General features: G+C 37.1%; 1 protein-coding gene across 1 annotated transcript in view; it reads right to left on the bottom strand.

Moving 5' to 3' along the window:
• GABRA4 (gamma-aminobutyric acid type A receptor subunit alpha4) overlaps nucleotides 1–25,316 on the bottom strand; it is a 41,512-nt gene that overhangs the window by 5,762 nt on the left and 10,434 nt on the right. Inside the window, exons 3-8 of the mRNA XM_067297160.1 lie at nucleotides 24,834–24,901; nucleotides 22,182–22,402; nucleotides 21,997–22,079; nucleotides 20,064–20,207; nucleotides 18,500–18,652; nucleotides 13,060–13,319 (exon numbers count right to left, since the gene is read on the bottom strand). Of these exons, the coding sequence (XP_067153261.1) occupies nucleotides 13,060–13,319; nucleotides 18,500–18,652; nucleotides 20,064–20,207; nucleotides 21,997–22,079; nucleotides 22,182–22,402; nucleotides 24,834–24,901 (929 nt within the window). The remainder of the gene's footprint in view (nucleotides 1–13,059; nucleotides 13,320–18,499; nucleotides 18,653–20,063; nucleotides 20,208–21,996; nucleotides 22,080–22,181; nucleotides 22,403–24,833; nucleotides 24,902–25,316) is intronic.

Here is a 25,316-nt window from a genome sequence, read left to right as displayed (position 1 = left end):
GGATTCCAGTCTTTGTCAGAAGACAAGGATCATCACCCATTCTTTCTTTCCTAATGAATATTTCATTAGTCCATACAAAGTAAGAAAGCAGACTGAGTACAGGAGGTTTAGAGAGCTCCAGCCTGTGCTTTAGTGTACTTTGACAGTGGGAGGACATGGGATAGGACAGAAGGTTCAAACTCTGTCTGGCAGAGAAGGGACTGCATCTGTTCACATCTCCCATCTCCTGGAGAAGCACTCCAATTATTAAGTATAAGATACATCTCTGTTTCCCTATCTGTTGAAAATAGCTAGAACAGGTTGGTTGCACATAGCAATTCCTGAAGTTCAAACCTAGACATTAGAAGCCCAGAGAGAGGCAATCTAAAGGCCTCTTCCATGGCACTCCATCTAGCTGGGATTTGTCATTTTGGATTTGGGATTTCAGCCTCGCTCTCTTAGAGACCTGGTTCTCCTTAGGTACCAGGTGTGTACACAGGGCTGAGATCCCACCAGGTTTATGTATGGCATGCTACAACATCCAAGTTATTTAGAGGATCTGTGTACTAAAAATAAAGAAATAAGCAAAACCCTCACTGCAGTATGCAAAAAGAGGTGTAATCATACACTTTACAGCTCAGAGGAGAACATGTCAGATCTTTGCCAAGATGGAGCCTTCTAACTGAGATACTGATGCAAAAGAATGTCACAGGAGTGACCAGTAATTCCTAGCACTTCAGCTTAGAACTGTTTCAGTTCTGAGGCTTGCTTGTTTGCTTGGGATTTTTTCCCCCACAGAGTAACAATAAATTAGAATATGTGGCTAATATTATGTGAGGTGATAATAAACATCCACCAAATTTGGTATTAAACCCATTAAAAAGACACTAGATTTAAAATAAAATAAGCTAAAACATCTATTCCATGGACAATAGCCGTGTTCTCTGTTGTTTTGAGAGTCAAGTAATGGCTTTCCAAGTTAAATTTATTTGAAGATGGAAACTGTTATATCATGATCAATAAAACAGCATGCAGTATACAAACAACATCTGAAATATTTACTGTATTAAAAAGCATAGAGAACTTGCTTTAATTTTAAACATTACATGTTATTTTACAGGTTCTTTTTATTTATTTATTTTTTTTTTTAAGAAGTTTAACTGAAATGGGGAAAGATACATTCTGTAGGATCTGTAGGAATTCTTCCTATGTGAAGATTTCTGAGGTAAGATGCCCTTTTTTTAATCCAGAGCAGAAAGTCCATTTTATTTGACTTGAAGATAGGATAACTAAGCAAACCTGCTTGCAGGTGCATGTAAAATGTGGTAATTAATGCTGTGTCGTTACCTTACTAAGTGGAATCACATGCAATTGACCATGGCTAATGCAATGAAGGATGTTGTTAGCATACTTCAAAATAAATCTATCTAATCTATTGTTAAATATCATGGCAGGTTTGTGCAGTGAGTTTCACAGTTGTCTTCTATGATAGAATGCTACACCAAAAAACCCCAACAACCAATCTATTTACCTCAAAATCAACTCACAGATCATTTGCTTTTCCATTTAAAGCTAAATTTCATGGATACTGCTGTTTATTACCCCACTAAAATGATGCACAAATAAGAGTTTAGATTAACTCTTCAATATTTAACAAGGTTTGCATGCTACAAACAGCTGCTCAACATAACATGGGAATTATGAAACTTTCTCTAAGCCCACAGAAGCCTTGACTTGAGCCAAAAAATAAGGTACTGGATTGTTTTGTGTGTATTATCAGTTTTTGACAAGCAAGCCAATTTTTCACTTCAGTGAAGTCACATTGCAAATTTAGCATGAACTGAAACAGTGTGCAGCAGCTGAGCTGAGATTCATCGGAATGGGATCATCAGCACAGTGATATGCAATACTGAACTGAGAAACTTAGTCATCTTGTTACAGAACAAAGAGAGCTGGTAACAACCACAGTACATATTTCCTATGATAAGGCCCATCTAGAATGGAAAAACAAACAAGAGCACTATTTAAAAATCACATGACAAGTCCTGGGGAGAAGGCAGGAATGATAAAAGTGATTACCAGGGCATCAGGTGACATTACCCTTATGACCGTGTCTAAGAACATAAATACTGAAAATATCGCAAACTGTGAGGAATTCTTTGGCTGATACAGCACTGTACAGCATTACCTTTATACAACTCGAATATCCTCCTATAGCCTGTTAGTGCTCTACCTAGCAGTTTTAAATCATTCTCTTGAATTTGAAATTGCTTCACAGTTTGTATGATGGATACATCCTGTTGGGATTTGAATCCAAAATAAGCAGCTCCTATTAGTTGAGCCAACAGAGAATCAGTAGTACTCAGCACCTAAATCCTCTTTATAGGTCTCCGGGCACTAGGGGACACATGCTGATAACCAGGTACCCATTAAAATTAGGGCCATGCATTTGCAGTATAATTCAGAGCTATTCTTCTAATCAGCCTCAGCACTATTTGGAGAATAGTTCAGCAGTCCTGGTCTTGGATATATGAACAGTTCAGAAGCTCTGTATCCACCTCATCCTACTACAGACATTAAGAGCAACATTATGGAAGGTCCCAGGGCTGCTTTTGCACCATTTGTTTACTGTAACAGAGAGTAATGAACTGCAGGCCAATGCATTTTCTAGATCCTTAGTAGACACAGAATTTCACTGAAGGGATATCTCTCTGGGACAGAGGCCGTACCATATTCAGAGCAGGATCTTCTACTTTATCAGGGATAAGTCCACAGCAGAATTTACAAGTCACAATGTCAACATCTGGGACAAGTCCTAAGCTGAGCAGCCAATGTCTAAGGAGCAGTAGAGAGCTAATGCTCCGGCATCCAGCAAGCAGCTGTCAAACCTGCTTAGAAATGCCCTGGGTAAGATCAGAGCCTAAATTACATTTCTTTACATTAGTCAGACAGCCAACTCTACCCATTGTTCTCAGCTCTGAGCCCTCCCCTGAAGCTAAAGACACACTAGGAAGAGCCACACACAGAAAAAGACTCTTGTCCTTCTCTACAATAACCCAGCGACCAGAAAGGAAAGATAGGTTTGGAGATAGGAGACCGATTTTCAAATCTGCTGTGACTGTAGCAGAGACATGAACACAGATTTCCCACATCTCAAAAGAGGCACTTACCTATCAGGCTACTGGATATTCTAGGCCAAGCAGTTGAGTCTCATTCTCTGTTATGGACGTTGTGTGCTGTGTGCTTCTATTTGACCCTCTCATTTCAGTGAATGCCCAGACTCCCAGCTGAGTTTTGTGGGAGGCTGCACCTAGTGCTGGACATTCAGATAAAATACAGTAGGTGTTTCTCCCAACTAAGCTTCACAGCAAACAGTCTGGAAGCAAAAAGTCAGTTCTGTACATGCCCACCCAGGGAAATTTAGTAATTAAGCCCCCTGTGTGCCTGATCACCATTTTGGACACTTAATCTCCCCATATAGAAAAACTGAAAAGGATACCACAATCAAAGCAGTTTTAAAGTTACACAGAAGAATTTTAATTGTTTATTAGAACAATCAAGCATATAATGAAGTGGTGTTACTATAACAGAATAAAAAATGAATGGTAAATAGACATCTTTATGATTCAACGTTAATTTTGCAAGACTAGGATTAGAATCTTCTATGACAGCATCACTAAGCCTTCAACAAGATACAGCTAAAATAATATATAGGAAGACTGGTGACATGCTATATGATGCAACACAGTGAAAAGCAGAGGTTTCCAAAATTGGGAGATCTCAGTTAACAAACAAAAACTCATGGATAAACTGGAAGGCTTAAAACACAGTGTCTGGCATTATGTACTGTTTAGCCGTAACATGAAAACTGTTTGTGTGGTAATTTAGTAATATTTTCCTATTAAATGCTACTGTAGTGCTTTTTATTCTTTCTATTCCTTCCCAAGAAAGCAGACTGCGTTTTTCTGGGAGGACATTGTATAGCCTGCCAAATTCACACGATTTGACATTTACCAGGGAAGTAGCATGCTATCATCAGTGTAAATAATGCTGCTGGTCCCAATTCCCACTGAGTCACCATATTGCCCTGCCACTAGCAAACGCACAAACTTGGAGGAGAAATCTAACATCTTTTACTATTACGTTGTAAAGCTAGTCAATCAAAAATTTACTGGAATAGTGCTAGAGATTTTGCTTTACAGAGCCCTGGAACATGACCAAGTGAAAGCTCCACCTACCACAAAATACAACAAACTCCAATTCAAAGTTTCAGCAGTGCAGAGAGCAATAAAAATTATTTGGGGAGAGAGAGAACAAGGAGGAGAAAAGTTAAAGCAGTCAGTCCATCCAAACTGCTCATTTTGTTATATGAATCTTGCGATGCAAGGGAGAAGGAGTATTAAGAAGAGCATTACATCATATACTCCAAAGTTATACATGGCTAAAAATGCATCATATGAAAGACAAATTAATCTGAAACTACTATAGACACATAAATAAGAAAATTAGAAGGAGCTTTTTTCAAACAGTGAAGTATTCAGCTATGTCAAATAAACCCATTCACCTGTACAGTGCTTAAGTGCTATATATATACTTGTGTGTATATGTGTGTGTGTATATAAATATATAGAGCTCTGTGTATGGTTCAAATCTTTTCTTTTTATCATGTCAAAAATATAAGAACTGAAAACAGAACTAAGGGAAAAAAATCTATTAGGACAGGTTGTTTATTAACCAGCTGCAGAGGTGCTCTGTATAACATATACGAAAAGAAGAAGAACAGCTGTTTAGGGACCAGAAGAGCTCCATTATTTCCTGCATCGTTCAAATTTTCAGTGACCTTAAAGCTGTACTTAAATTTGCTGCATTAGTTTGCTAAAATGCCTTAAACACTCCTCTGTCTCATAGATTTTTCCAAGCTTCTCAGTGTTTTTCTTTGGACTCCTATTTTCCCAGAGTAAAAATTGAATTAGCTAGAAATTTCACACACAGCTGTGAAATTCCACAGCAAATTTGGTGTCATTGGGCTCACCAGTATTGAAAACTCTTTTTAGACAGAGGGGAAGCAAAACTGAAATTTAAATACAACTAAGGAAAAAAATTAAAGCAGAAAATATGAAAAGGGTTGAGTTCAAAGGCCTCATTTCATACTAATCACCATAGGAGAAGCTATCTTAGCCATAAACGCCTCCAACAATTTGCATTATTTCTCCTTAAAAGGGATGCTGAATGATCTAAAAATCCTACCTTGTCACCATACAGGTTTACTCTGACTTGGTGTTTCTGAACTGTTAGCATGGCTTTTTTTGGTTTTTTTTTTGGTTTTTTTTTTAAGTATTTAATGCTTACTCATACCAAAAAGAAGAAAAAGGGAAAGAAGCTGCAATTAGATCAATACAAGATCTTGCCTAATGCCTGCAACTGATGTCACCATGAAAATAACTCACTCATTTATTTTTTATTTCAAAGATGAAACCATAAGGACTATCTCTTTGCAATACATCAGCACACTGACAGGGAAAGGCACTTAAGTGTATTTTTAAATTAAAAGCCATAGGCTTTAGTGTTTTCTAGAATAATCACTTGGAAGACTGACATTACTGAGCTATACTTTGGTTTCCAAAATAAAAGTTTTACCCTAATACCATTTAAATTAACATTAAATCTTCCAGTAACTACTGTAAACACTGTGTCAGGTCTTTGAGCATCAGATGAATAATAGCAGAGAATATCCTCATATTCCCTTCTTTATAATTATGGTAGTTTATTATAATACTTTTAGAAAATTGAAAAGTGAGCAATTACCACATTTCCTAGTGAGGTTTGGAGAAGGTAGCACTCCAGAAGGATTTCTTGTTCAGTTATAAATCAGGTGTTGCAGTTAACCTCCTGCTTTTTGTACATATCAAAAGATACATTTCCACTTTCAATAGAAAACCTCAATCCACAACTTTGAAGGCCAACACTCTTTTTTGTTATGCTTTACCAACACCCAGCCATTGCTATCTTCATTATAACTAAATTCTGCAATTCAATGGAGTTTACATCACAGTTTAGTTGGATCAGAATCTAGCTCCAAACTTAATACTAGGTTGCATGCTTTCAAAAATTACTCTGCTCACTTAGCAGAAGACAAATGTTTCTATTTCCAATGTAAATTTATTCCACAACTCAACCATATTAAAGGTAGAGCAATATCAGGTTCTTGGAAAGAGACCAGAGATTTTAATGGAACACTTTAATTCATGCTATTTAGAATGACATGCTAATGTGAAATATTAAGAAAACCATTTAAAATTGTGTGTCCTGCATTTACGTCCCAATCCCAGCATTCTTTGAAGACATAATTAGCTTTATACATTGTGAGCACACCCAGTTACTGGATAGGACTATCCAAGTCTATCAAATCAAGTAAATACAAAAATCGTACCAAAAACAAACAAACAAAAAAAGACTTTGTATCTGAATATCACAACTAAAACCATTTTAAGAACTATTTTGAATCTACTCTATCCTCAGTTGTCCAAGCATTCAAAGTTCACACTGAATCACTGCAGCATTACCCCAGGTAGTCATCCTCCCCTACCTTTCAAATAGCATTTGGTATAAAACGTGCCAGTCATTTATGAGCTGCATCTATCTTCTTCCTACTTAAACATGCTGCTAGCACATTATGACTGCAAATTATTGACAGCAAAAATGTTGACTAATGAAACTAAAGTGACATGAAATTGTTGACATGTCACAGAAATTATTCGCATGGCACAGCAGCCTTCCTTCTCATGGTCCTGCCCTCCATTTGCATGAGCTCCACACACTTCTTGAGCCTGGAGTCCTTCATTTGGTTCCTAGCAGGATCTGAGATTTAAATACCACCTAAAAATACTCTTAAAGTCCATAACATCACAAGCAGTGGAGAAGTAAAGCAGGGAAAAAAAATGCTTATTACATTTAAAAACTGAAATGCTGTTTCATGTCCAGGACTATGCAAGTCACACCACGGAGATAGCCTAAGCATCCATACAAGCAGGTCGGAAAACAGAATGTCCCATTGTGATTCAAGTTGCCCCATTAAGATCTGGTTGCTCTTTAGTTAACTCCCCCCACATGCGTGAGAAATGGGTTTAGCTCCACTTCTGTAATTGCTGGAAGAGGGGGAGCTATTATCTAACTAATCCAACAGTAACAGGGAGGAATCAAAGACAAATTAAAAGGTAAGTATGCATTTCCTACTGCTTTCCAGTATAACTCTAGAGATGGTACACTTTATGCATCTTTCTACATTGCAAAATATATCTACAGACTCAAAGAGAAATTCTGTTCCATCAAAGAGGGTAAAAACTTCCACTTTCCCTTACAGTCTAGGCCTTAGACACAAGAGTATATCTACTCTGTTTTTCAGCATTAATCAACTTTGGGGACTAAAAAAAAAAAATGTGAAAGAGGGCTGTCTATCTAGTCTATGGCCTCTGGATTGCACCCAGTGCATCAGAAAAATTCGTCTGGCCCAATTCTTGCTCTAGAAGTCATGAGACAGAGCACAAAGTGAATTGTTTTCAGACTGATTCCAAGGGATCTCCCCTACCCCCACCATGTAACATAGGGGTATGCCCATCATAGGACTGAAAGGCAAGTACTCCCTATCACAGAAGATGCATCTTGATGATATGAAAGCATATGCAGGTGGTTCACGTGACAGAAGGTTGCTTATAAATCTATCAGGTGCACATCCAGTCACATATCAGACTAACATGGATGTTCCTGGTAAGGAGATGAGTGCACCTCCATGCAGCAGTGAAAAGCATGACCCTTGAGTTCTTCTACTACACTTGACTGGCTTCGTAACGATAAGGAAAGAGGAAGAAAGTTCGAGAGTTAAAATCTACCTTTGATTGACTGAAAAAATTCCCCAATTCAAAAGGTTTGTCTGAGCCCTACCTGATTTTTCAAGTTTTGCACTCTTGTAAAAAACAGACAAACAGCTGAGGTTGAAGCTCATGTTAATGGTGTTTAGGAACCTATTTTGAAAGGGTATTTTTCAGTAACATTCTTCAACTCCAAAATTGGGTAGGTCTTTTAAAATAGACTTCATAGGAATACAGTGAAAAGGAAATAGTGCAGAAGCACATAAATAGACTCAGGGGTCCAATAACAAACTATAAATCACTCATTTCCACCTCACACTTACTTGGAAAAAACATTGCTGCTTTTACTAAAGAAAGGAGCGCACAACACTTAGGGACAGGTTCATTCTTTCTAACCTAAAAGCATTTTAACTTGCTCCCAAAACATGGAAATCACAGGAGACCATGGTGTGAGCCATCTGTCTTCTTTTAAAAGATTTGGAGAGAGTTTGATAGACTTCTGATCTACAGATCTTAGGAATGTGTTTAGACAGACTTCTGGGAAAAGTGTAGATTCTTGCATGGTAGGGTGCCACAATATTTTTTCTTCAGAGTTTGTGAAATTCTTATTGCCCAGAAGCCCAAGATAAAGAAGTTATAGTTAAATACATGTGTAAGGTGTCACTCACTGGACATCTGCAAAATTACTTTAGTCTTAATAATCTAAGTGTTTGGGTATGTATAGTAAAGTTAAATAGCAGATACGAATCCAATCTCAGGGACAAGAAAGAATGATTATACTGTAATACAACTAATGCCAGAAATCTCCCTTTCAGATGATTGCAGGAATTGGGGGTCATTGGACTCCTTGATTTCAATGGACTGCTCTGCATTGCCTTCACTAGAACCACTGAAATGTCCTGGAAATTCAAGAACTTGGTTCAAGGAGAAGTGAAGGCTCCTAATGGCTTCAGCAAACTTAGACTCTAGTACCGCCCTGCTGTGGCTGACAGAAGGAATGAGTGAGGCTGTCCAAATACCTTGTGAACTCTGGGCAGATCTCAAATAACCATGGGCCCTATCCATATAGTGTCAGTTGCAGAATTGCACTCCTCATTATAGAAATACATCAGTTTGTATCAGAAAGTTATATGCAACAAGAAGGAAGAGTTGAAATGGGGAGAACAGAGCGGTACAACAGCATGGCTAAAACCGTATCAAGTGATAGAGGAGCACACACTGCATCTGCAGGCACTAACAAGGCAGTTCACTCCCTCTTGCCCCCTTAACTTAGTAAGGTATCTTCATAGCAGGACTTTTTGTTTGAATTAACACAGATCAGATTACTTAATTAGCCTCCAAAATATATTTAATGCTTACTGTAATTGATATATTAGATAAGTCACATCCACTGCATGGCTCCAAAGCAGTAAATATAATTACACAAGAAAATAACTTGGCAAAACATACAGTCCATCTTTGCTACAGTAAAGTTTTACTGGTTGTGGTGGAGAAATACGTAATACAAATGAACACATCTCAATTCATTTGATCATAATGATATGAGTTGTCTTTGTAAAGTAATCCAAAACAACTGGAAAGGTGTTTTTGACACGCACTCACAAAAGCACACAAAAAAGAATTCTAATTTGTCCTTGTAATATACTGATTGATTCAATATAGAAAACCCACTTTAATTCCATGATCAAAAACTGATCAAACCCATGCATATCAAAAAGGGACTTCCATCTATGTGCAATTCATCTTTACCTTACTGAACTCTACTATTAATATGCCAAATTTCTAGCATGAACAGATAGTAAAATCCCCATGTTCTACATGAAACCCAGTTTCATAGTCAAACATGCTCCCTCCCAAAAACTTTTCTGTAATGATCCCACTGCAGTTACTTGAAAAAGTCAAACATACAAGTAATTGTCCAGTGAATAATGTACAATCAACAGCCCACCCCCATTTAAAAGTATATCAGCACCTTGCTTGTTTTCTGTAACAGCCTCAACTGTTCTGTATTTTTGTTGTTCTTAGGGGACCTACACGTTGGGAACTTCAACTACAAAAAGTCAGCACAGCAGCTGCATGCATTTTCAAGGCAGACAACAGCATGGGGCCAACAGGCATAAGGGAAAATCCCCACTTCCCCCCATCCCCCAGATTAGTAAGAGATTTCAAGCAGGTTGCAAATTTTAAGACATACACCAGAAAGAATTGTAAGGTTTAAGTATTTAAGCACCTTCTTCCCTAATCTATACTCTAACTCTCAGGATATTCACATTTATTCCTGGGCTAAATGAAAAATTTGGGAGACTGGCAAGTTCACCAAATTAGGCAAAGACTGTTTGAACAAAGTGTCAAGTTTAACATAAAACTTTTCTTTGAGCTCTGATGATTGTATTGCTAACGCTAGAATTTCTAGCACAATGGTGGCAATCTAGGACAGACTTCTATACGCTAAGTGAGATAAGAAATCAAAGCCTATTGTTTAACAAAATGAATAGTATTTATGTTAAGAAATAACACTTATAGACTGTATACTAAAGTCAGGGTATTGTCCTATATTCTTTGTGGACCAAAAACTCACAGTGAAGTTGAGACTGTGTTACATCAGCACTGACTACACAGTATACATTCAAAAAAATCATTCATACCAAGGCACAACACTACTCTAGATTAGCCTTTTAGAACTGGAAGCACCAAAATTTTAGGGAGAAAGATTTGTAATACATTTGCAGCTTGGAAGGCAAAGTCTAACAGCCATATGAGTTTCTATTGACCTGTGCTGTGCAGCAGGACACAAGGACAGAAGTCACCCTCCAGTCATTAATGGGATAAACCAGCATTTGCAGGATAGCTAGATCTCTATAACAGTATCAGCAGGCTCACCCTATACATCTGTCCCAGAAGAGAAAAAACTCAAGTCTTAGCACAGTATGATTGGAGGAAAAGCCATAAAAATAGCAGTTTAAGATAATATCAACATTATCACTGGCTTACATACTCATAATACTAACATGCAGATCTTCAGAAGAGTAGAGTGTTTCCTTGAGCGCTTTCAAGGTCTCAAAATCCTGTAGGCACGCTACCACAGGTATCACATGGATATTAATTTAGCAGTAGAACAGAACTGTTCACATCTCAGTTTACTTAGCTTTAAATAAAGTTAGGTGAGGGGCTTTTTTTAATAAATTTTTCTCCAAGACTTTTCAGTAAATGGCTAAGCAGAACACAAGACTAACTTATAGCAATTCTGACCATCGATCAAAACAGTTTTGTTAAGTCTTCATCATTACTACCTGATAAAACTACTATTTTTTTCATGTTATAATAAGGTCTCATAAATAAATCTAGGATGAAATTGTTATTAGGTTGTAATTTATTTTCCTATGAACCCAAGTAAAACCTGACTACCTCTAAAAGCAATGTTTATTAACTCTCACCAGGAATGCCTGAGATGCTGTATTAAACTGCATGCTTATGCTGTACAATCAAGAAGATCAGCATAAACCAACAACACTAATATCTCTATGTACAAATAGAATGGCATGCTACTATAAGCATACTTTTTCTTGCTCCAGTCTCTTACTAGCAGAAAATAAAGTGACATGTGTAATGTGCTTGAGGACATGTGTAACGTGCTTCAGGAACACATCTACCTTTTAAGTAGAATTGAGAGCTAACAGAACAACACCGCCAGGAGACTGAAAACGGTAATGATATATGATAGGAGAGTAAAGAAGAGGAAGAAAAATGGAAGTGGGTGGACAGCAGCTGAGGAGTGATAGCAAATGGAAGGGGTGGGAAGACAAAAGAGCAGATGAATAGGGAAGGAGATGTGAAAAGAGACAGAAGACAAAATTATCAAGAGTTAGTCTAAAACTGTGGTTCTTAAATCATGGTTCAGTCAAAGAAAATTAGATAGTCAGCCTGACAGAAAGGGTAAATTACAATGTTGCTGTCAACCTTTTACTTCTTGACTGGTGTTGCCAAGACAGTCAGCCACAAATGGGAATTACTGGCCTACCATACAGCCAACCTAGTACAAGTGTTGTAATGGCTTTGTTAGCTAGGCGTCTGATGAATAGGAGGAGGAACGCAGCAGCTAGTAAGGATATGGGAATAAGACAAGGGAGGAAAGGAAAATCACTGGTGAATTCAACTAGAAATGAGGTCATGTCCTTATTAACTGGCCCACACACTAAGATAGCTACCACAGAGTCACATTTAACCCAACGGACTATTATAGCTGAAAAGCATTCCACTAAACAAACCTTTTTCAGGGGTTGAGGTGAGCTCCTGCGCAAAAAGAAGTAAGTTACTTGAAAATGATTATTTATGGCAGACACAAACATTTCATCTAGCATTCTTCAAAATTTCCCCAAAATGTAACTGATTAAGAAATAAAACTCCAGGTAGGTGATACATGCAATGAAAGGAGAACCGTGATAGCTAGGGAGAGGCTCCATGGTACAACTGTAATGCTTTAGCATATTTTAATTCATTATAAGATATTAACAATGTAGGTTATAATGCCATCCTTATAACCAGTAGTATTGTGGTCTGTATAAGCAGTCCAACTCAAATCAATATGCAAAGGGAAAGGAACAGTTCCCTAAAGATACCCATCCTAACTGGCCTTCACCAAAACTCAACTAAATATAGAAGAGCAAAGAGACTGAACGTACTGATGGATGCAACCTCCTCCTCTCCTCTGAGCTAATCCAATCAGCCAATATTCCAAGAATTAAATAAGGTTTTACAGGATTTTATCAATGAAAATGGGGTAGCATTAATCTTTTGTTATGCCGACTTACATTGTGCTCAGGGGAGAAACCTGGCCCCTAAAGACTTACTTATACAACACACTGGATCCAGATTCTGAAGAATGATGCATGCTTTTTTTTTTTTTTTTTTAATTGCCCTGCAGAGAGAACTGCTCACCTCCCATGTGGCTGAGGGAACCTGAATTAAGATCTACTGTTTTATTTTACACTGCAGAGCAGGAGATCAAAGTCCGTTGCATTGGGCCAGGATGGAGAAGATCAGGTGAAACTAAGGTCAAGAATTTTGTTCACCGTCTGAACTACTAGTGTGGGACAGAGTGCCAGAATGAGGGGAGGATATGGAGATCAGAGGAAGCCTGGGAGGAAGTTCAAGTCTTGGTTTTACTGAGAAACATTGCCAAAAAGAAGGAAAAGATTTGTATAAGCTGAAAACATACCATGAGTGTCTCTTCTGTACTTTTTTTTCTCTGTATTGGAGCAGCCGGAAATTCAAGGAGGGATTTTACTGTCTTCTTTTTGGCTTTTTCCATTTGAATATTAGTAAAATAGTTGACAGCAGCAAACTCAATAAGAGCAGAGAACACAAAGGCAAAGCAAACCGCTATGAACCAGTCCATGGCAGTAGCATAAGATACTTTTGGTAACGAATGTCTTGCACTGATGCTCAGTGTAGTCATTGTCAACACTGTGGTTATTCCTTCAAAGAAACAAAACAAAAGCATTGCTGAAACCAAGTAGATCAGAGTGAGAATAAAAATAAGCAAGCAGCCTCAAACAAAGAATTTTAAATCACTTGGGAACTTTGCATCTGTGATTGCAAAACCTACTAGCAATAACAAAAAAGTACAGTTGCATTGCAAAATATTACTATAAAAGTCAGTTAAATGAGTGTACTACTCACGTCATTTCAAAGGTGAATAGAAAAAAATCTCAGTGTTCAATTAAAAAAATATATACTAGGGTTTTTCACTTTTAAATCAACATAGGCAATAACATTATAAAATAACTCAGCTATACTGTACCCAGACTGAAAAATACTGCATGATGTAATTCCACTGACCAAGGTACAGGTCTTGCTCTCAGACATTGCTCCCTCTGTTTGCTTAATATGACAGTTTTAAGATCCTCAAAGACCCTCCACTCAAACATCCATCCTCCATTTGAAAAAAAAAAAAAAGTGAACTGCTGTGTAACACAGAAAAGAGTCATATCTGACAGCTCATTTCTTCACTGGATAAAGAAGAAAACAGTAAATCTTTCTCTGCTGCTTGTGAATAGCACGCCAGATTTAAGCCATGACAACCACCGTGTATCCACGAGTGGTGATGTACATAGAACAGCTACCAGCTTTTAAAGGATGCATAGAAAGCCACGACCTTTGCAGATCATCTACAGCTCATGTCAAGTAAATGCAGAAGCCTTCACTTCATATTTTCTTCACGTCAAGTTAGATATGATTTCTTATAATAAATTATTATTTTCTAAATATTCGCTATTAAACACCTCAAACTAGGTACTGAGTACTGTGCTCTTCAGACTAAAACAAAAACATGATTTTCCCTCTAATAGTTTTAGAGCATTACGTATTACTCTGTGTGTGTTTCTCTGATCCCACTCATAACCCAGGTGGCATTAAATCATGGCAAATTATTTTCACGCTAAGAAAAACTAGAATATTATGTTGACAACTCTGTTAATTAGCAAACCATCACCTTATCTTTTAAACCCTTCTGCTACTAGTGGAGCGATGAAATTCAATTAACATTTCATCTTCTGAAGGAACAGCTTTAATTAAAGTGTACATGCACGAACACTGAGCTCAAAATATGGCCACTTCACAGTAATACTTCAAATGCAAACACATGCTATATAAAGCCAAGGTGTGAGTTTTCCTTTTTTTCATTCAAAATACTCCAAGAGTAGTTAAAACATCAAGAATCACACATCTTTCAAATATAAAACAACTAGTATATAGTGAATACTGTTTAAGTCCTATCACGATAACCTGAAGGCAAACTGACTGCAAATGGAGATATCTTTACTATTTTATGAAAACTGTAACCATTTTAATTCAAGAGGGAATGCATATACTGAGAAGTATATGCAAAAAATATTTAAGAACATGTTTTCTAACAGAATCTTCACTCTCCCTATTCCACAGAATGGGGTATCCCATCCAGATAATCTCATACAAAAAAGCTTCACCCAGACACTGTCATGCAGAGAACAGGACACAATGAAGCCATCTTTTAGGCTCTTCTCTGAAAAAAATCTGTAATAGCCCTGTTTACAAAAGCACACGCGCACACACACACACAAACACACACACACAAACACACAATCTCAGAGCAAACTCATCATGATGAAAACACAGGTTTTGTGAGCTTGTATCTTCTTCAGTGGGAAGGTGTGAGAAAACACACTAATAGCAAAATGTTTAGTTCTGAGAAAAATTCAATGGAAAGTTTATTTTTTCTGGGAGAGACCCATCTTTGCTTAGCCCCATCCTGTTTGATTCCTTTGTCTGCCTCAAGCAAATGGTTTGACTAAGCTGTTTTAATAATAATAATAAAAAAAGGACATGTGGTTAATAAGAGTAAGAATAGGGTAAAGTGGCTTGAAAGACCACCATTCCTCAAATAAAAGCAGGAGGGGGCAGGCCCCTACAGTATTATATGGTTTACTGACACAGTCATTACCAGCTTTCCCCCAAATAAATTATTCTTTTAGAAGACTTGCAGTTGCCACTGCAATCGCCCTTGGATATGTGCATAGCAATTTGCAGGGTAGATAATTAAGTTCAGCTAAAAATATTATATATGCACATGAACTATAATTATCCAAAGCTAAATACTTGCAAGTTTTTGATCAGATATGCACATAGCCATATAAAAATACATTAAAAGTATTTTACTATAAAAATTAATTTAAAAAAACCTGTATGAAAGAGAAAATTACTTTTGCCTTTCATCTGAGAAACACCAGTCCCCCACAATCATCAGATTCAGGTGCCTAGAGCTCTGACTGCAGAAATCATGACCTGATGTATCTTATAAAGATTGTTTTACTATTACACTTAAGCATTCTGGCACCAGAGCATAAAATCTTTATAAAAGTGCAATTCACTACTCCTTGTGTAACTCTGTCTGCATAAAAAGATCTAGTGAATTTAGAATATAAGCTTATATAGCAGCAATGTTCCCACAGGTTTCTCTGGTTCATAAAAACAATGTTTGTTAATAAATTGGACCCACAATAGAAGGAGTTAACTTTTTCTTCCTGAAATAACTAGTACTCATGAAAGATCAAACTTACAGGGATATTATGCGTCTATGATGACAGTGTCATAAGTGATTTTATTTTTCAGAAAAGGGGGCAGCAGCCAGCAGGCACTGAAGAATACCACGTTTTAATGAAAACTTTGAACTTGGAGCTTACACAAAAACTTTACCTCAGAGAGCTTATAAATCTGAGAGGGAGAGCAGAGAAAACAGCTTATTGTGTCTAAATGGTGATGGAGGGAACATAGCATACTTACTGAATAAGGGTCTTACAGGTATCATCTTTGCTCCTGTGCTCCTGATTCTGGCTTGTACAGATGAACTGAGGGTCCTGGCAGCTCTCCCAACTCAGCCATGCCTGCTCTGATTCACTTGCAACAGTGGTAACTCAGCTTTTTTCGGTTGTGGAGGTCTCATAGCCTCTCACAGAAGAACCTGAAGGACATATGCTACAGCTCCTTGCCTATCTACCAGGACATTCAGTGCCTGTGTGATCAAACTGGAAGTGGCCCATGTCATACGTTGATGCTTTGCCCAGTCAGACGACTGAGTACATAGGCGCATGATAAGAACTTGCTTGCATGTCCAATCCCATGCCCAGATAAGCGCTCCTCGCACATCAGAGCATCTACATTTTGATTCCTAAAGTGGACATACAAAAGCAAGGGGTCACGATATCTTTGGGGAAAAAAAGCGTGCTGAAAGAGGGCTCCTAACAAGCTGCTCCCATATGAGGAAGGCTTAGAAAGAGCAGTTCACCAGTGAAATAAACTGTTTAGGTGCCATATATCTGGCTTGTAAACCAGAGACTGGGCATCCCTGTCTCCTATTCAAGGAGCATATTACAGATACTTAAAAAATAATATTCATAAAAAATATGTACAAAAACATTCTCTGGATCTTCTCTCCCAGCCATACATTGTTCACCTGGTAAACCTTCAGCATATATTGCAAAACCTAATAATTATATCTTTGTTCCAGATGAAGAGCACCCACCAAGCATTATGTGCCAAATCCTTCCCATAGCAACAGATATCTTGAAAGGCATGAACTCCCTAGATCGTTCCTTGAGTATCCTTCCACTGTTAAGTTTGCCAAGTTCTCCCTATTTGTGCAGTGTCCAATGGAAAGATCTTTTGGTTAGCCTCTTCTGGCAGTTCCTTTAGACACCCAGTACCACAGCAGATACTCTGGCTTCATTCTTATCTCTTGCCTGCAGTACTTCTGTCTTCCTTTAAGAATACCTTTAGAAAACAGAGTACTTTTTGGCATTTGTCAGAAAACCAAAAAGACACTTCGAGCCATACTTTAAGCCATTTGTTTTCAAAGGCATTTTAGACACTTATCTGTAACTTAGTGGATGTCTAAACTTTATTATTACTTGTTTCCAGTTTCATATTATGAGCCTTATTATGTCTATTGCTCTATGAATTGTACATTTCAACTACCAAATTTTGTCTGTAACTGCAGATTCTACCTTTCTAGTTCATGGCATTAATAGGACTTTTCAGAAGGGAGTATTCAACATTACTGCCAAAGTGTGTTAAGTGATATATTTGTTTGCCTAATGTAATGCTTGAGTTGAGAGCAAATGAAGTTCTTATTAGATGTAGGGGGAGTTCCTGCAACTGATTATTAACCCTGTCTAATTTGTGATGCCAGACAGCGTTTAGAGTTTATTTACATGTTTGTATGGGCTGTCATGCAGAAACATTAATTTCTGTAATTCTTGCCAACATGTATCTATAGCAAGACTTTTAGTAGAAGGATCTCCTCTTGATTAGTCTTATTTTAGAATACAGGACCTTGTAAAGTCAAGACATCTGCTTCATAAAGACTGATTTTAACCATGTTTTTATTCTACTCCTTTGTTAGGAACCATATTTTCATTTAATTTCTTATTTTTTGTCTTCCATCGCAGTTTTTTTATTTTTTGTTTTCATTGTTCACTGCAGCATCTCATTTCCAACTGTACTTTGATGAGTTCAATTTTAATATCTTGCGATTACTTCCCTAATTGCTTTTCAATTCATTTTCATAATGGCAATGGGAGGAAGGAGAGAAGATCACTAAACATGAAATTACAATAACAGGATCTAAGCCTTACTGGTAGGAAACTTCCACTGATGATACTTATCTAATGAGATATCTGTACATATCTCACACATTCCCAATCAAATTATTTTAATGGGATTTTAGAAGGTATGCTTCAAGTAATCACAATGCTGTTCACTGGAAGATAAAACTACCCTGGATGCAGACAAAGGACTTGACTGGACTGCACAGGGCCAGGCTTTTTTGATTTGCTTCTCCAAGCCTCTAATCCCAAAAGATGTACACCTGTTTACCAAAGGCTACCATGCTACCCTTCAGGTTAAATATTCCAAGTTTCTCTTCACATTCCAAGGCTTCAAGTAATATATTCTTCACATATATAACTACACTGATAGCACAAGTTCCTCTGAATTTACCTTATTCCCTTACTTCTGCACCATTACAGAGGAGTATATACCTTGTGCACTAAAAAGGACTATTCTACTGAAAATCATTAAAAGATGAAGTACGATAAAAGGAAAAAGTAAAATGCAATAATTACCAAACACAGTTCTAGCCGGAACAGATTCCTTATTTATCCAAAATGAAACTTGAGAAAGGATCACGGTCATAATGCATGGGATATATGTTTGAATCATAAAATAACCCATTTTTCGTCTGAGGTGGAAGTAAACTGTCATAACAACATATTCACCTAAAAAAAGAAAAAAAGGAAAATATTTTGAAAATATTTTTTCTGTCCCTGCATACAATTTTTGTGTAGCAGAATAACTATGTTTCAGACAATCAGCTAGGATTGTTTAAGAAGATGCTACCACAGCACTTAACATGTGTACAGGAAGATACATTCTTTTGGAGATAAGAAAATTTGTAAATAAAAAATCCACAAAGTAGTAGGTCCTTATAGTGCCATTCTGAAGTTGTTATTGAAAATACTACATGACTAATACTGGATCACTTTTTATAGTGTAAGCATGATTTTAAAATTCTTCTGCCATCTGATGAAGAAAAGAGTCCCAAGACACAAGCTACCTACCTACCATAATATCCAGAAGGTTGTGGTACCTATGTGCCAACTAAAACAGTTATAACAATGATGCACGTTAAATGAGATGGAAGCATCTAAGCTTTCTACTAAGGTTATACATCAGTACCACTATGATAATGAAATATAAATAAATGCAAAAATCACTAACAATAATTAAAAATGCTGCACATTTATATTAACTTTATCATTCATACTAAAGAAAAATTTGCAATTTTACTATATATTGAATAAACTGTCCAAACAAAAGCACTACAGAAAGGGCATTTGGGGTGTAGTAAGGAAACTGTCTTGCTAACTCATAAGAATTGATATGCTGACAGGTCAGTTTCCAGGGTATTGCAAAACACTGTTTTATCTTTGAGAAAAATATCCATAGAGCGATGTCAAATACATTTGCTTTATCTGTTTAATTTTGACAATCTCACAACACCCAGACTTGCTGATGTTGAGAAAATGATTCCAAATTTGAAAAATATTTTGGGAACACAATTGTTTATCACCAAACTGCTCATCAGTGAGATTTTACTCATTCAGGCTGCCTGTTGTTGCCATTTGCCTTATTTCTTACAGCACAAAAATCAGCAGAAGTATCTATTGTGACTAATGCATTTGTGCCTATCCTTATCTAACTAGAGAGCTTTTTATGGTTTTAATAACCTATTCTGCATGCTGTATTTCTATCCTGAGCTGTTTGTACCACCAAACAAAGCAAGTCTTTTGCACATAATGCGGATACAGTGCTGAGAAATGACTTCCTCACCCAAGCATCCTCTTGACTCTTCAAACTGCATTTTAAGCAGTGATTAGAAATACTCATTTTGTCCCTTGGAGTAGTGATCTGATTCTAGCTTTCTGAAAGGCCTTTGCAATCTGCTGCAGTGAACCTGCAAATGCAAATCTGAAGGACAGAAACCTGATTATAATTTATGTTCCCAGTCCTTAATACATACCCTGTGAGATTCACTAGAATACATTACAGAAAAAAAAGAAAAAAGCCTAGGGCAACATTACAGGCTTAGTTTTACCTCAAGTTGATTTTTACTGATGAGATTCCTACCTGTAATAGATTTAATGGTTTCAGAGGATACAGTATGCCCAAGCAGATCATACTGAACTAAACTGGAAGACTCTTCAGGAACTTCTACTGACTTCTCAGGTCCTTTTGTCCATGTGTAAATCATTTCACTCTTTGGATATGCATCTACAACAACATAGCATCAGTTTGCTTAAATAGGAAACTACTTTTCACACCCTACTCCAGTCCAAACATACTGAAATCAAGGGCAAGACTTACACTAAAACATGAAGGGTGTCTTCTAAAGATGCAAGTAACCACAAAAAAACACCCTCAGATGAGCACAAATAGCAGCTAAGGTTATACATCAAGTGTCATACACAGATTCATTTCACATTTGAATGTGAAGTCTAGACATGAGTTCTTTCAGTATCAGCCCTTTTATTAGGCATGTAAAGTTTACCTTTAAATTATTTTAAAAATTCTCTATCTGAAAATTTATCATTAAAAATATACTGATATAAAAAAAGAGCATGTATAGGAAGGATATATTTTGGAGACTGGGGACATATTTCTTTACAGAAAATAATGATTATACCTAAACCATCATGTTTTTTTAAAAATATTTGCAAGAAACCAGAGGTCAATAAAAGATTCACAGTAACCCAAAAATAAGCAGACCCCAGGAAACATTTCAACACTTAATACAAAAGACATAACTTAGGCCTATCAGGCAATCTCTACACAGCCCAAACTCCTGTTAAAATTAAATTCAATCACAGCCTTGCATCTGAAATGGCTACATCTTATTTCAAGTTCCACTGAGGATATCACAGATTAGTGTCAAGCACAATTTCTGCTGGTTAGTGACTCTGCCTGAAGAAATCTGCCTGTGGAGAAGACCCCACTATTGAAGCTCCCCTAGTACATAGCTGATGTTGTATATAGCCACTTCTGGCAGCATCTGACCTCCAGCCTCACTGTATCTGGAAAGAAAAGTCTTATTAGGGCACTGTCTTTAAAATCTCCCTTCCGCTTGACTACCCAGCTGTATAAGCTAAACTTATGCAAAGAAAAAGTATGAGTAGCTTCCTGCCATTCCTAACTTCTTCAGAACTGTGGGGTCATGGAAAGCAGATTAATGTCCAGCCACTGACTACACCTGAGTGTAACGCAGAGGAAGTCAGTGACTGAGGAGGCTTAGAAGAGTGACAGGACAGGTAATGGAGTGCTCCAACAATCACCAGGTGGTCTCAACCATCTCTGCTGTGGATTCAAATCAGGGAATCTAACTACTTCCCTCTGCTGTGTGGCATATGTTACTCCAAAACATTCCTCCTAGCAAAATTTCAGAGATTATTCAAAAATCTACATCTGACTTCAAACCAGAAAAGGAAAATCACCTGCACTAAGGCTCCTCTCACCTAGTCTCACCACTCTAAAAATTACTTATTTAGTCAAAACTAGCCATACAGACTCCTTCCAATAGCCAAGGAGATACACAAAGACAACTTAAGATCAGTTCTTTACAGCCTACAAATCTCTTTTAGGATGTTAATCTGCCTCCACTGCTTGGACAAAAAGCCAAATAACTACTGCCTCCCTAGGTGCCTAACTTTTATTGGCTGTTTTAAGGTCATATGGATCCCACCCTCTTTGTCTTCTCCAGAGAATCTCTGACTTCACTGAATGTTCAATTCACCCCTAAGAACTGGGAGAAAACAAGCATTTCAAGCAATAGTGCAGCCAGAATAGTGGGGTTTAATATAATAGCTGAAGCACTGGCTGTTTGTCAGTTCTCTCTCTGAGTTTATTTTTTCAGGCCCTAAATCAAATTCCCAAGAAACTTAACAGGAGTTTTGTCTGCATAAGGATTGTGGATCAAGATTAATATTCAGAAAATTTCATAATTGTTCAACATCTACTTCTATTATTTAAAGCTGTAGTTACAAGAAATTTCATAATTGCAACTTACAACTCCCAAATTTGAGAGGACAAGCATGACCGTCCATGGGAAAATCCACTAATCTCATGGGACACTCTGCACTTATTGTAAGCCTATAATGGAACAAATTGAATAGTCTCTGGTTGCCATTTTGTCTAGGCAGTATAACTTTTGCATACAGTAATTGTAAGAAGCTGAACAAGCAAGTTAGATACCTCATTGTGTACAGGATGGTGCCATTTCTCATTATTCTGAAGAGTTTATTTGGGGCTGTCATATTGTGTGCAACAGACTTTTTCCCATTCCTGAAGAATGTGTCAGGTGTCCACACCTTTGAAACCATCAAGTTGTTAAGTCTCAAAATTTCAATAGGGCCATCATATTTTAGTCTTTTGTCTACCCATGTCTGACGGAAGAAGACATCCATTGTATATTCCTGTATTAAATTGCAGAAAAACAAAGATTACATTTGCATGTATAAGTGTTTCCTGTAAAAAATAAATCCTTCAGGAGCAAAGAAATCAGTAGTAAAGAATATGTTAAGTCCACTACACAAACATATTTTCACAAATTACAGTGAGTTGCATACTTCCTAATAACTCAATTTCCCACATTAGTCATATCAATAAATTGCTACACACATTTAATCATTAAGGAATAATTACTCTAATAAGATTGCAGGAAGCAGGCAATTGAATTTGTACTCAAGCATATAACTGGAAAAAGAGTGATCTATGTGACAATAAGTGTCAATAAAGTTTTAAAGAAAATATACCCATGGATCTTTTGCAGCTGGCTAAATTAAAACTATCAGGACAAACAATTACTTCCACTTCAAAGTCAGGCAGGGAAGTTTAATTTCAACTGATCCAAAGTAAGCTTTCACCTGAGGAAAGCTAAATATTTTAGATTTGTCATGTCCACAAAACATGGGTAAAACATAATACATAAACTTGTATATATATATAACTGCTTTTAATTATATGACTATCCCACCAACTTCCCCAGAAAAGCTATTTTAAGGAATACATGCAAACAACAACTGCAGAACTGCAGCCACAAGTACACCATGAGATGTACATCATGGTGAATGAATGGGTGAAGGAATGCATGTTTATATATTTTTCATCTTGGAAGACTAAAGCATTATTCAAAAAATGTATCATGTGACATAGAAAAGATCTAAAGCTTTCCTTGCTACCTTTTTCAACATAATTGCAATTTTGTTGCAAGACAATCAATGTTTTCTGACTTTATTTCAAACTCTTCTACATAGTATTATCATTGAAACTTTACTTGTATGGCCGTGTCTATTCACAGGGGCAAGGATGCATCTCTACTAGTGTAAGGCATCCTAGAATTATATGTCTTCTCTTCCATGGCTGCAACATCCATTGTGGTTTATAGTTAATATAAATTTAATATAAATTTCTCTTCTCTTGTCAATTCTTGCTGATGATTTCATATTTCATAGTAGCTGTTTCTGTTACTAGCTTCTACATGACAGATTTTGTAATATAAGATTTCATTATACTGGGTACCAAAGTAAACCAGTTCTAAAAAAAATCCTAATCTTCCCCTGCACTAGGAGTACCTCGCATTTTGTTCTTTCAGCAAGTTTTATGAATGCACATTCAGATTATATTGGGTCACTAATGGACACACTGACTAAAAATTAACTGCCTGATAATGTTGAAAGCAGAACCATCTGTGGTAAACTCTCCTTCTGCCAGTTCCTTACCTACTTTACAGTTCTTGTTCTCATTCCTGTCTTCTCCAACATAACTAATAATTTCCCACATGACACCATGTCAAATGTTTCACTGTAGCCAGAGAGATCACATGTAGCCTTCTTTTTAGATTTGAAGCACACTCATTAATAGATTTGCTTGGGACCAGGGTTTTGCACCCCTAGTCACACTGAACAGCCTCATACTGTACCTGACAACCCTTGAAGGTGTGAGATGTGATTCAACAGTAGACTGGCATGAGAACCTAGCCCTTGAAAAATATCTTGCTATCATATACCTTTCTGCAAGATCTGAAACAAATCAGGTGTAACAAAGTGCAGGATGGCACTGCATGGAAAGCCAGTTACTCCTCTGAAATATGCCTTTCCCTTAAAGAAGTTAAGTACAAACATATATAATGTGCATATGGCTGTCTTGCTTCTGTGTGATTTCTTGAATTATTTTCTAAAAAGAGAAACTGTCATGCAATTTAAAGGTATAGGCCTGGATTATAGAAGTTGATAAGAGTTATGCTGGATTTAGCCTCAAACGAATGTAGGTGCCTTTCAGGCACAAATAATCATATGTGCAAATGTAGCATTTGTCTTCTGTGAATGCTTCTTGCATGCCATTTTGACATTTGACTCCTGCAGACACTTATGAAAACTCCTATCACTCAAACATTTGCTGAAAGTGACGCTAAAAGTGGCACAAAGATGGGCAAATGGAATCTGAAATGAAAATGTCAACAAGTATCTGTGAAATGATGTCATTTTAATTCACCTGAGAATAATACAAACTTCAGAAAGGAAAGGCAATTTGAAAGACATTATTTGTTTTCCCTGCAGCACACTTCAATGCTCCCCATAGGGCCTGATTCTGCCTCAACACCAAGAAAATCTGTTTTAAATCCCATGAAGTCAATTCCTTACACTAACCAAAAACCAGTGCAAGTGTGACCAGAATCAGGCCTGATGCATCTAATTATAACCTTTAAAAATAAGCTGCTGCTAATCTTGCCTTCTTTGCATGACTGACAGAAGAGTACAAAGACACATAAATTAAGCATCCACTCCTTACTGCAGTTAATAGTTTCTCAGCACCAGGAAATGGCATTTTAATTCCAGAAATACATACCATTTCTACATCAGAAACAGGTCCAAAACTGGTGACATAGATATCTGTTTTGACTTCAGTAACAGGACCTAATGTATGAAAAGGAAGTGAGCGAGAAAATTTGAATTTTGTAGGCCAACAATTCTCACAAATGATCCTGGCATGTGAACAGTTATTGCTTTGAGGGTTCTGTGGACAAGCAAGAGCAAAACGCAAATACAGGTCATTTCAGATAAGTCTCTAATAATGAACACTGCTTAACTGTTTTTGCTGCATAAGTAAATCAAAAGCAGTATTTCCAATGCAAATCCCCATTCAGAAACTGATGTTGACTCAATGGATAAGAAAACAGTTGCCAAAAATTAAAAGGCTTACAGAAAACACTATGTTAATTAACAAGAGCCTAATTCAGGAAAACCGCATTCCCCAGGGTATTTATTACTAACATTCACAGTCCTAATTGGCAATAACTGGACTACAGACATTAGTAAGCCATGCACCTGG

This window comes from Apteryx mantelli, chromosome 5 (assembly GCF_036417845.1).
Source record: "Apteryx mantelli isolate bAptMan1 chromosome 5, bAptMan1.hap1, whole genome shotgun sequence".
In the NCBI taxonomy this organism is placed as follows: Eukaryota; Metazoa; Chordata; class Aves; order Apterygiformes; family Apterygidae; genus Apteryx; species Apteryx mantelli.
Note: the sequence above shows the minus strand (reverse complement) of the source record. Positions and strands in the feature narration are given on the sequence as shown.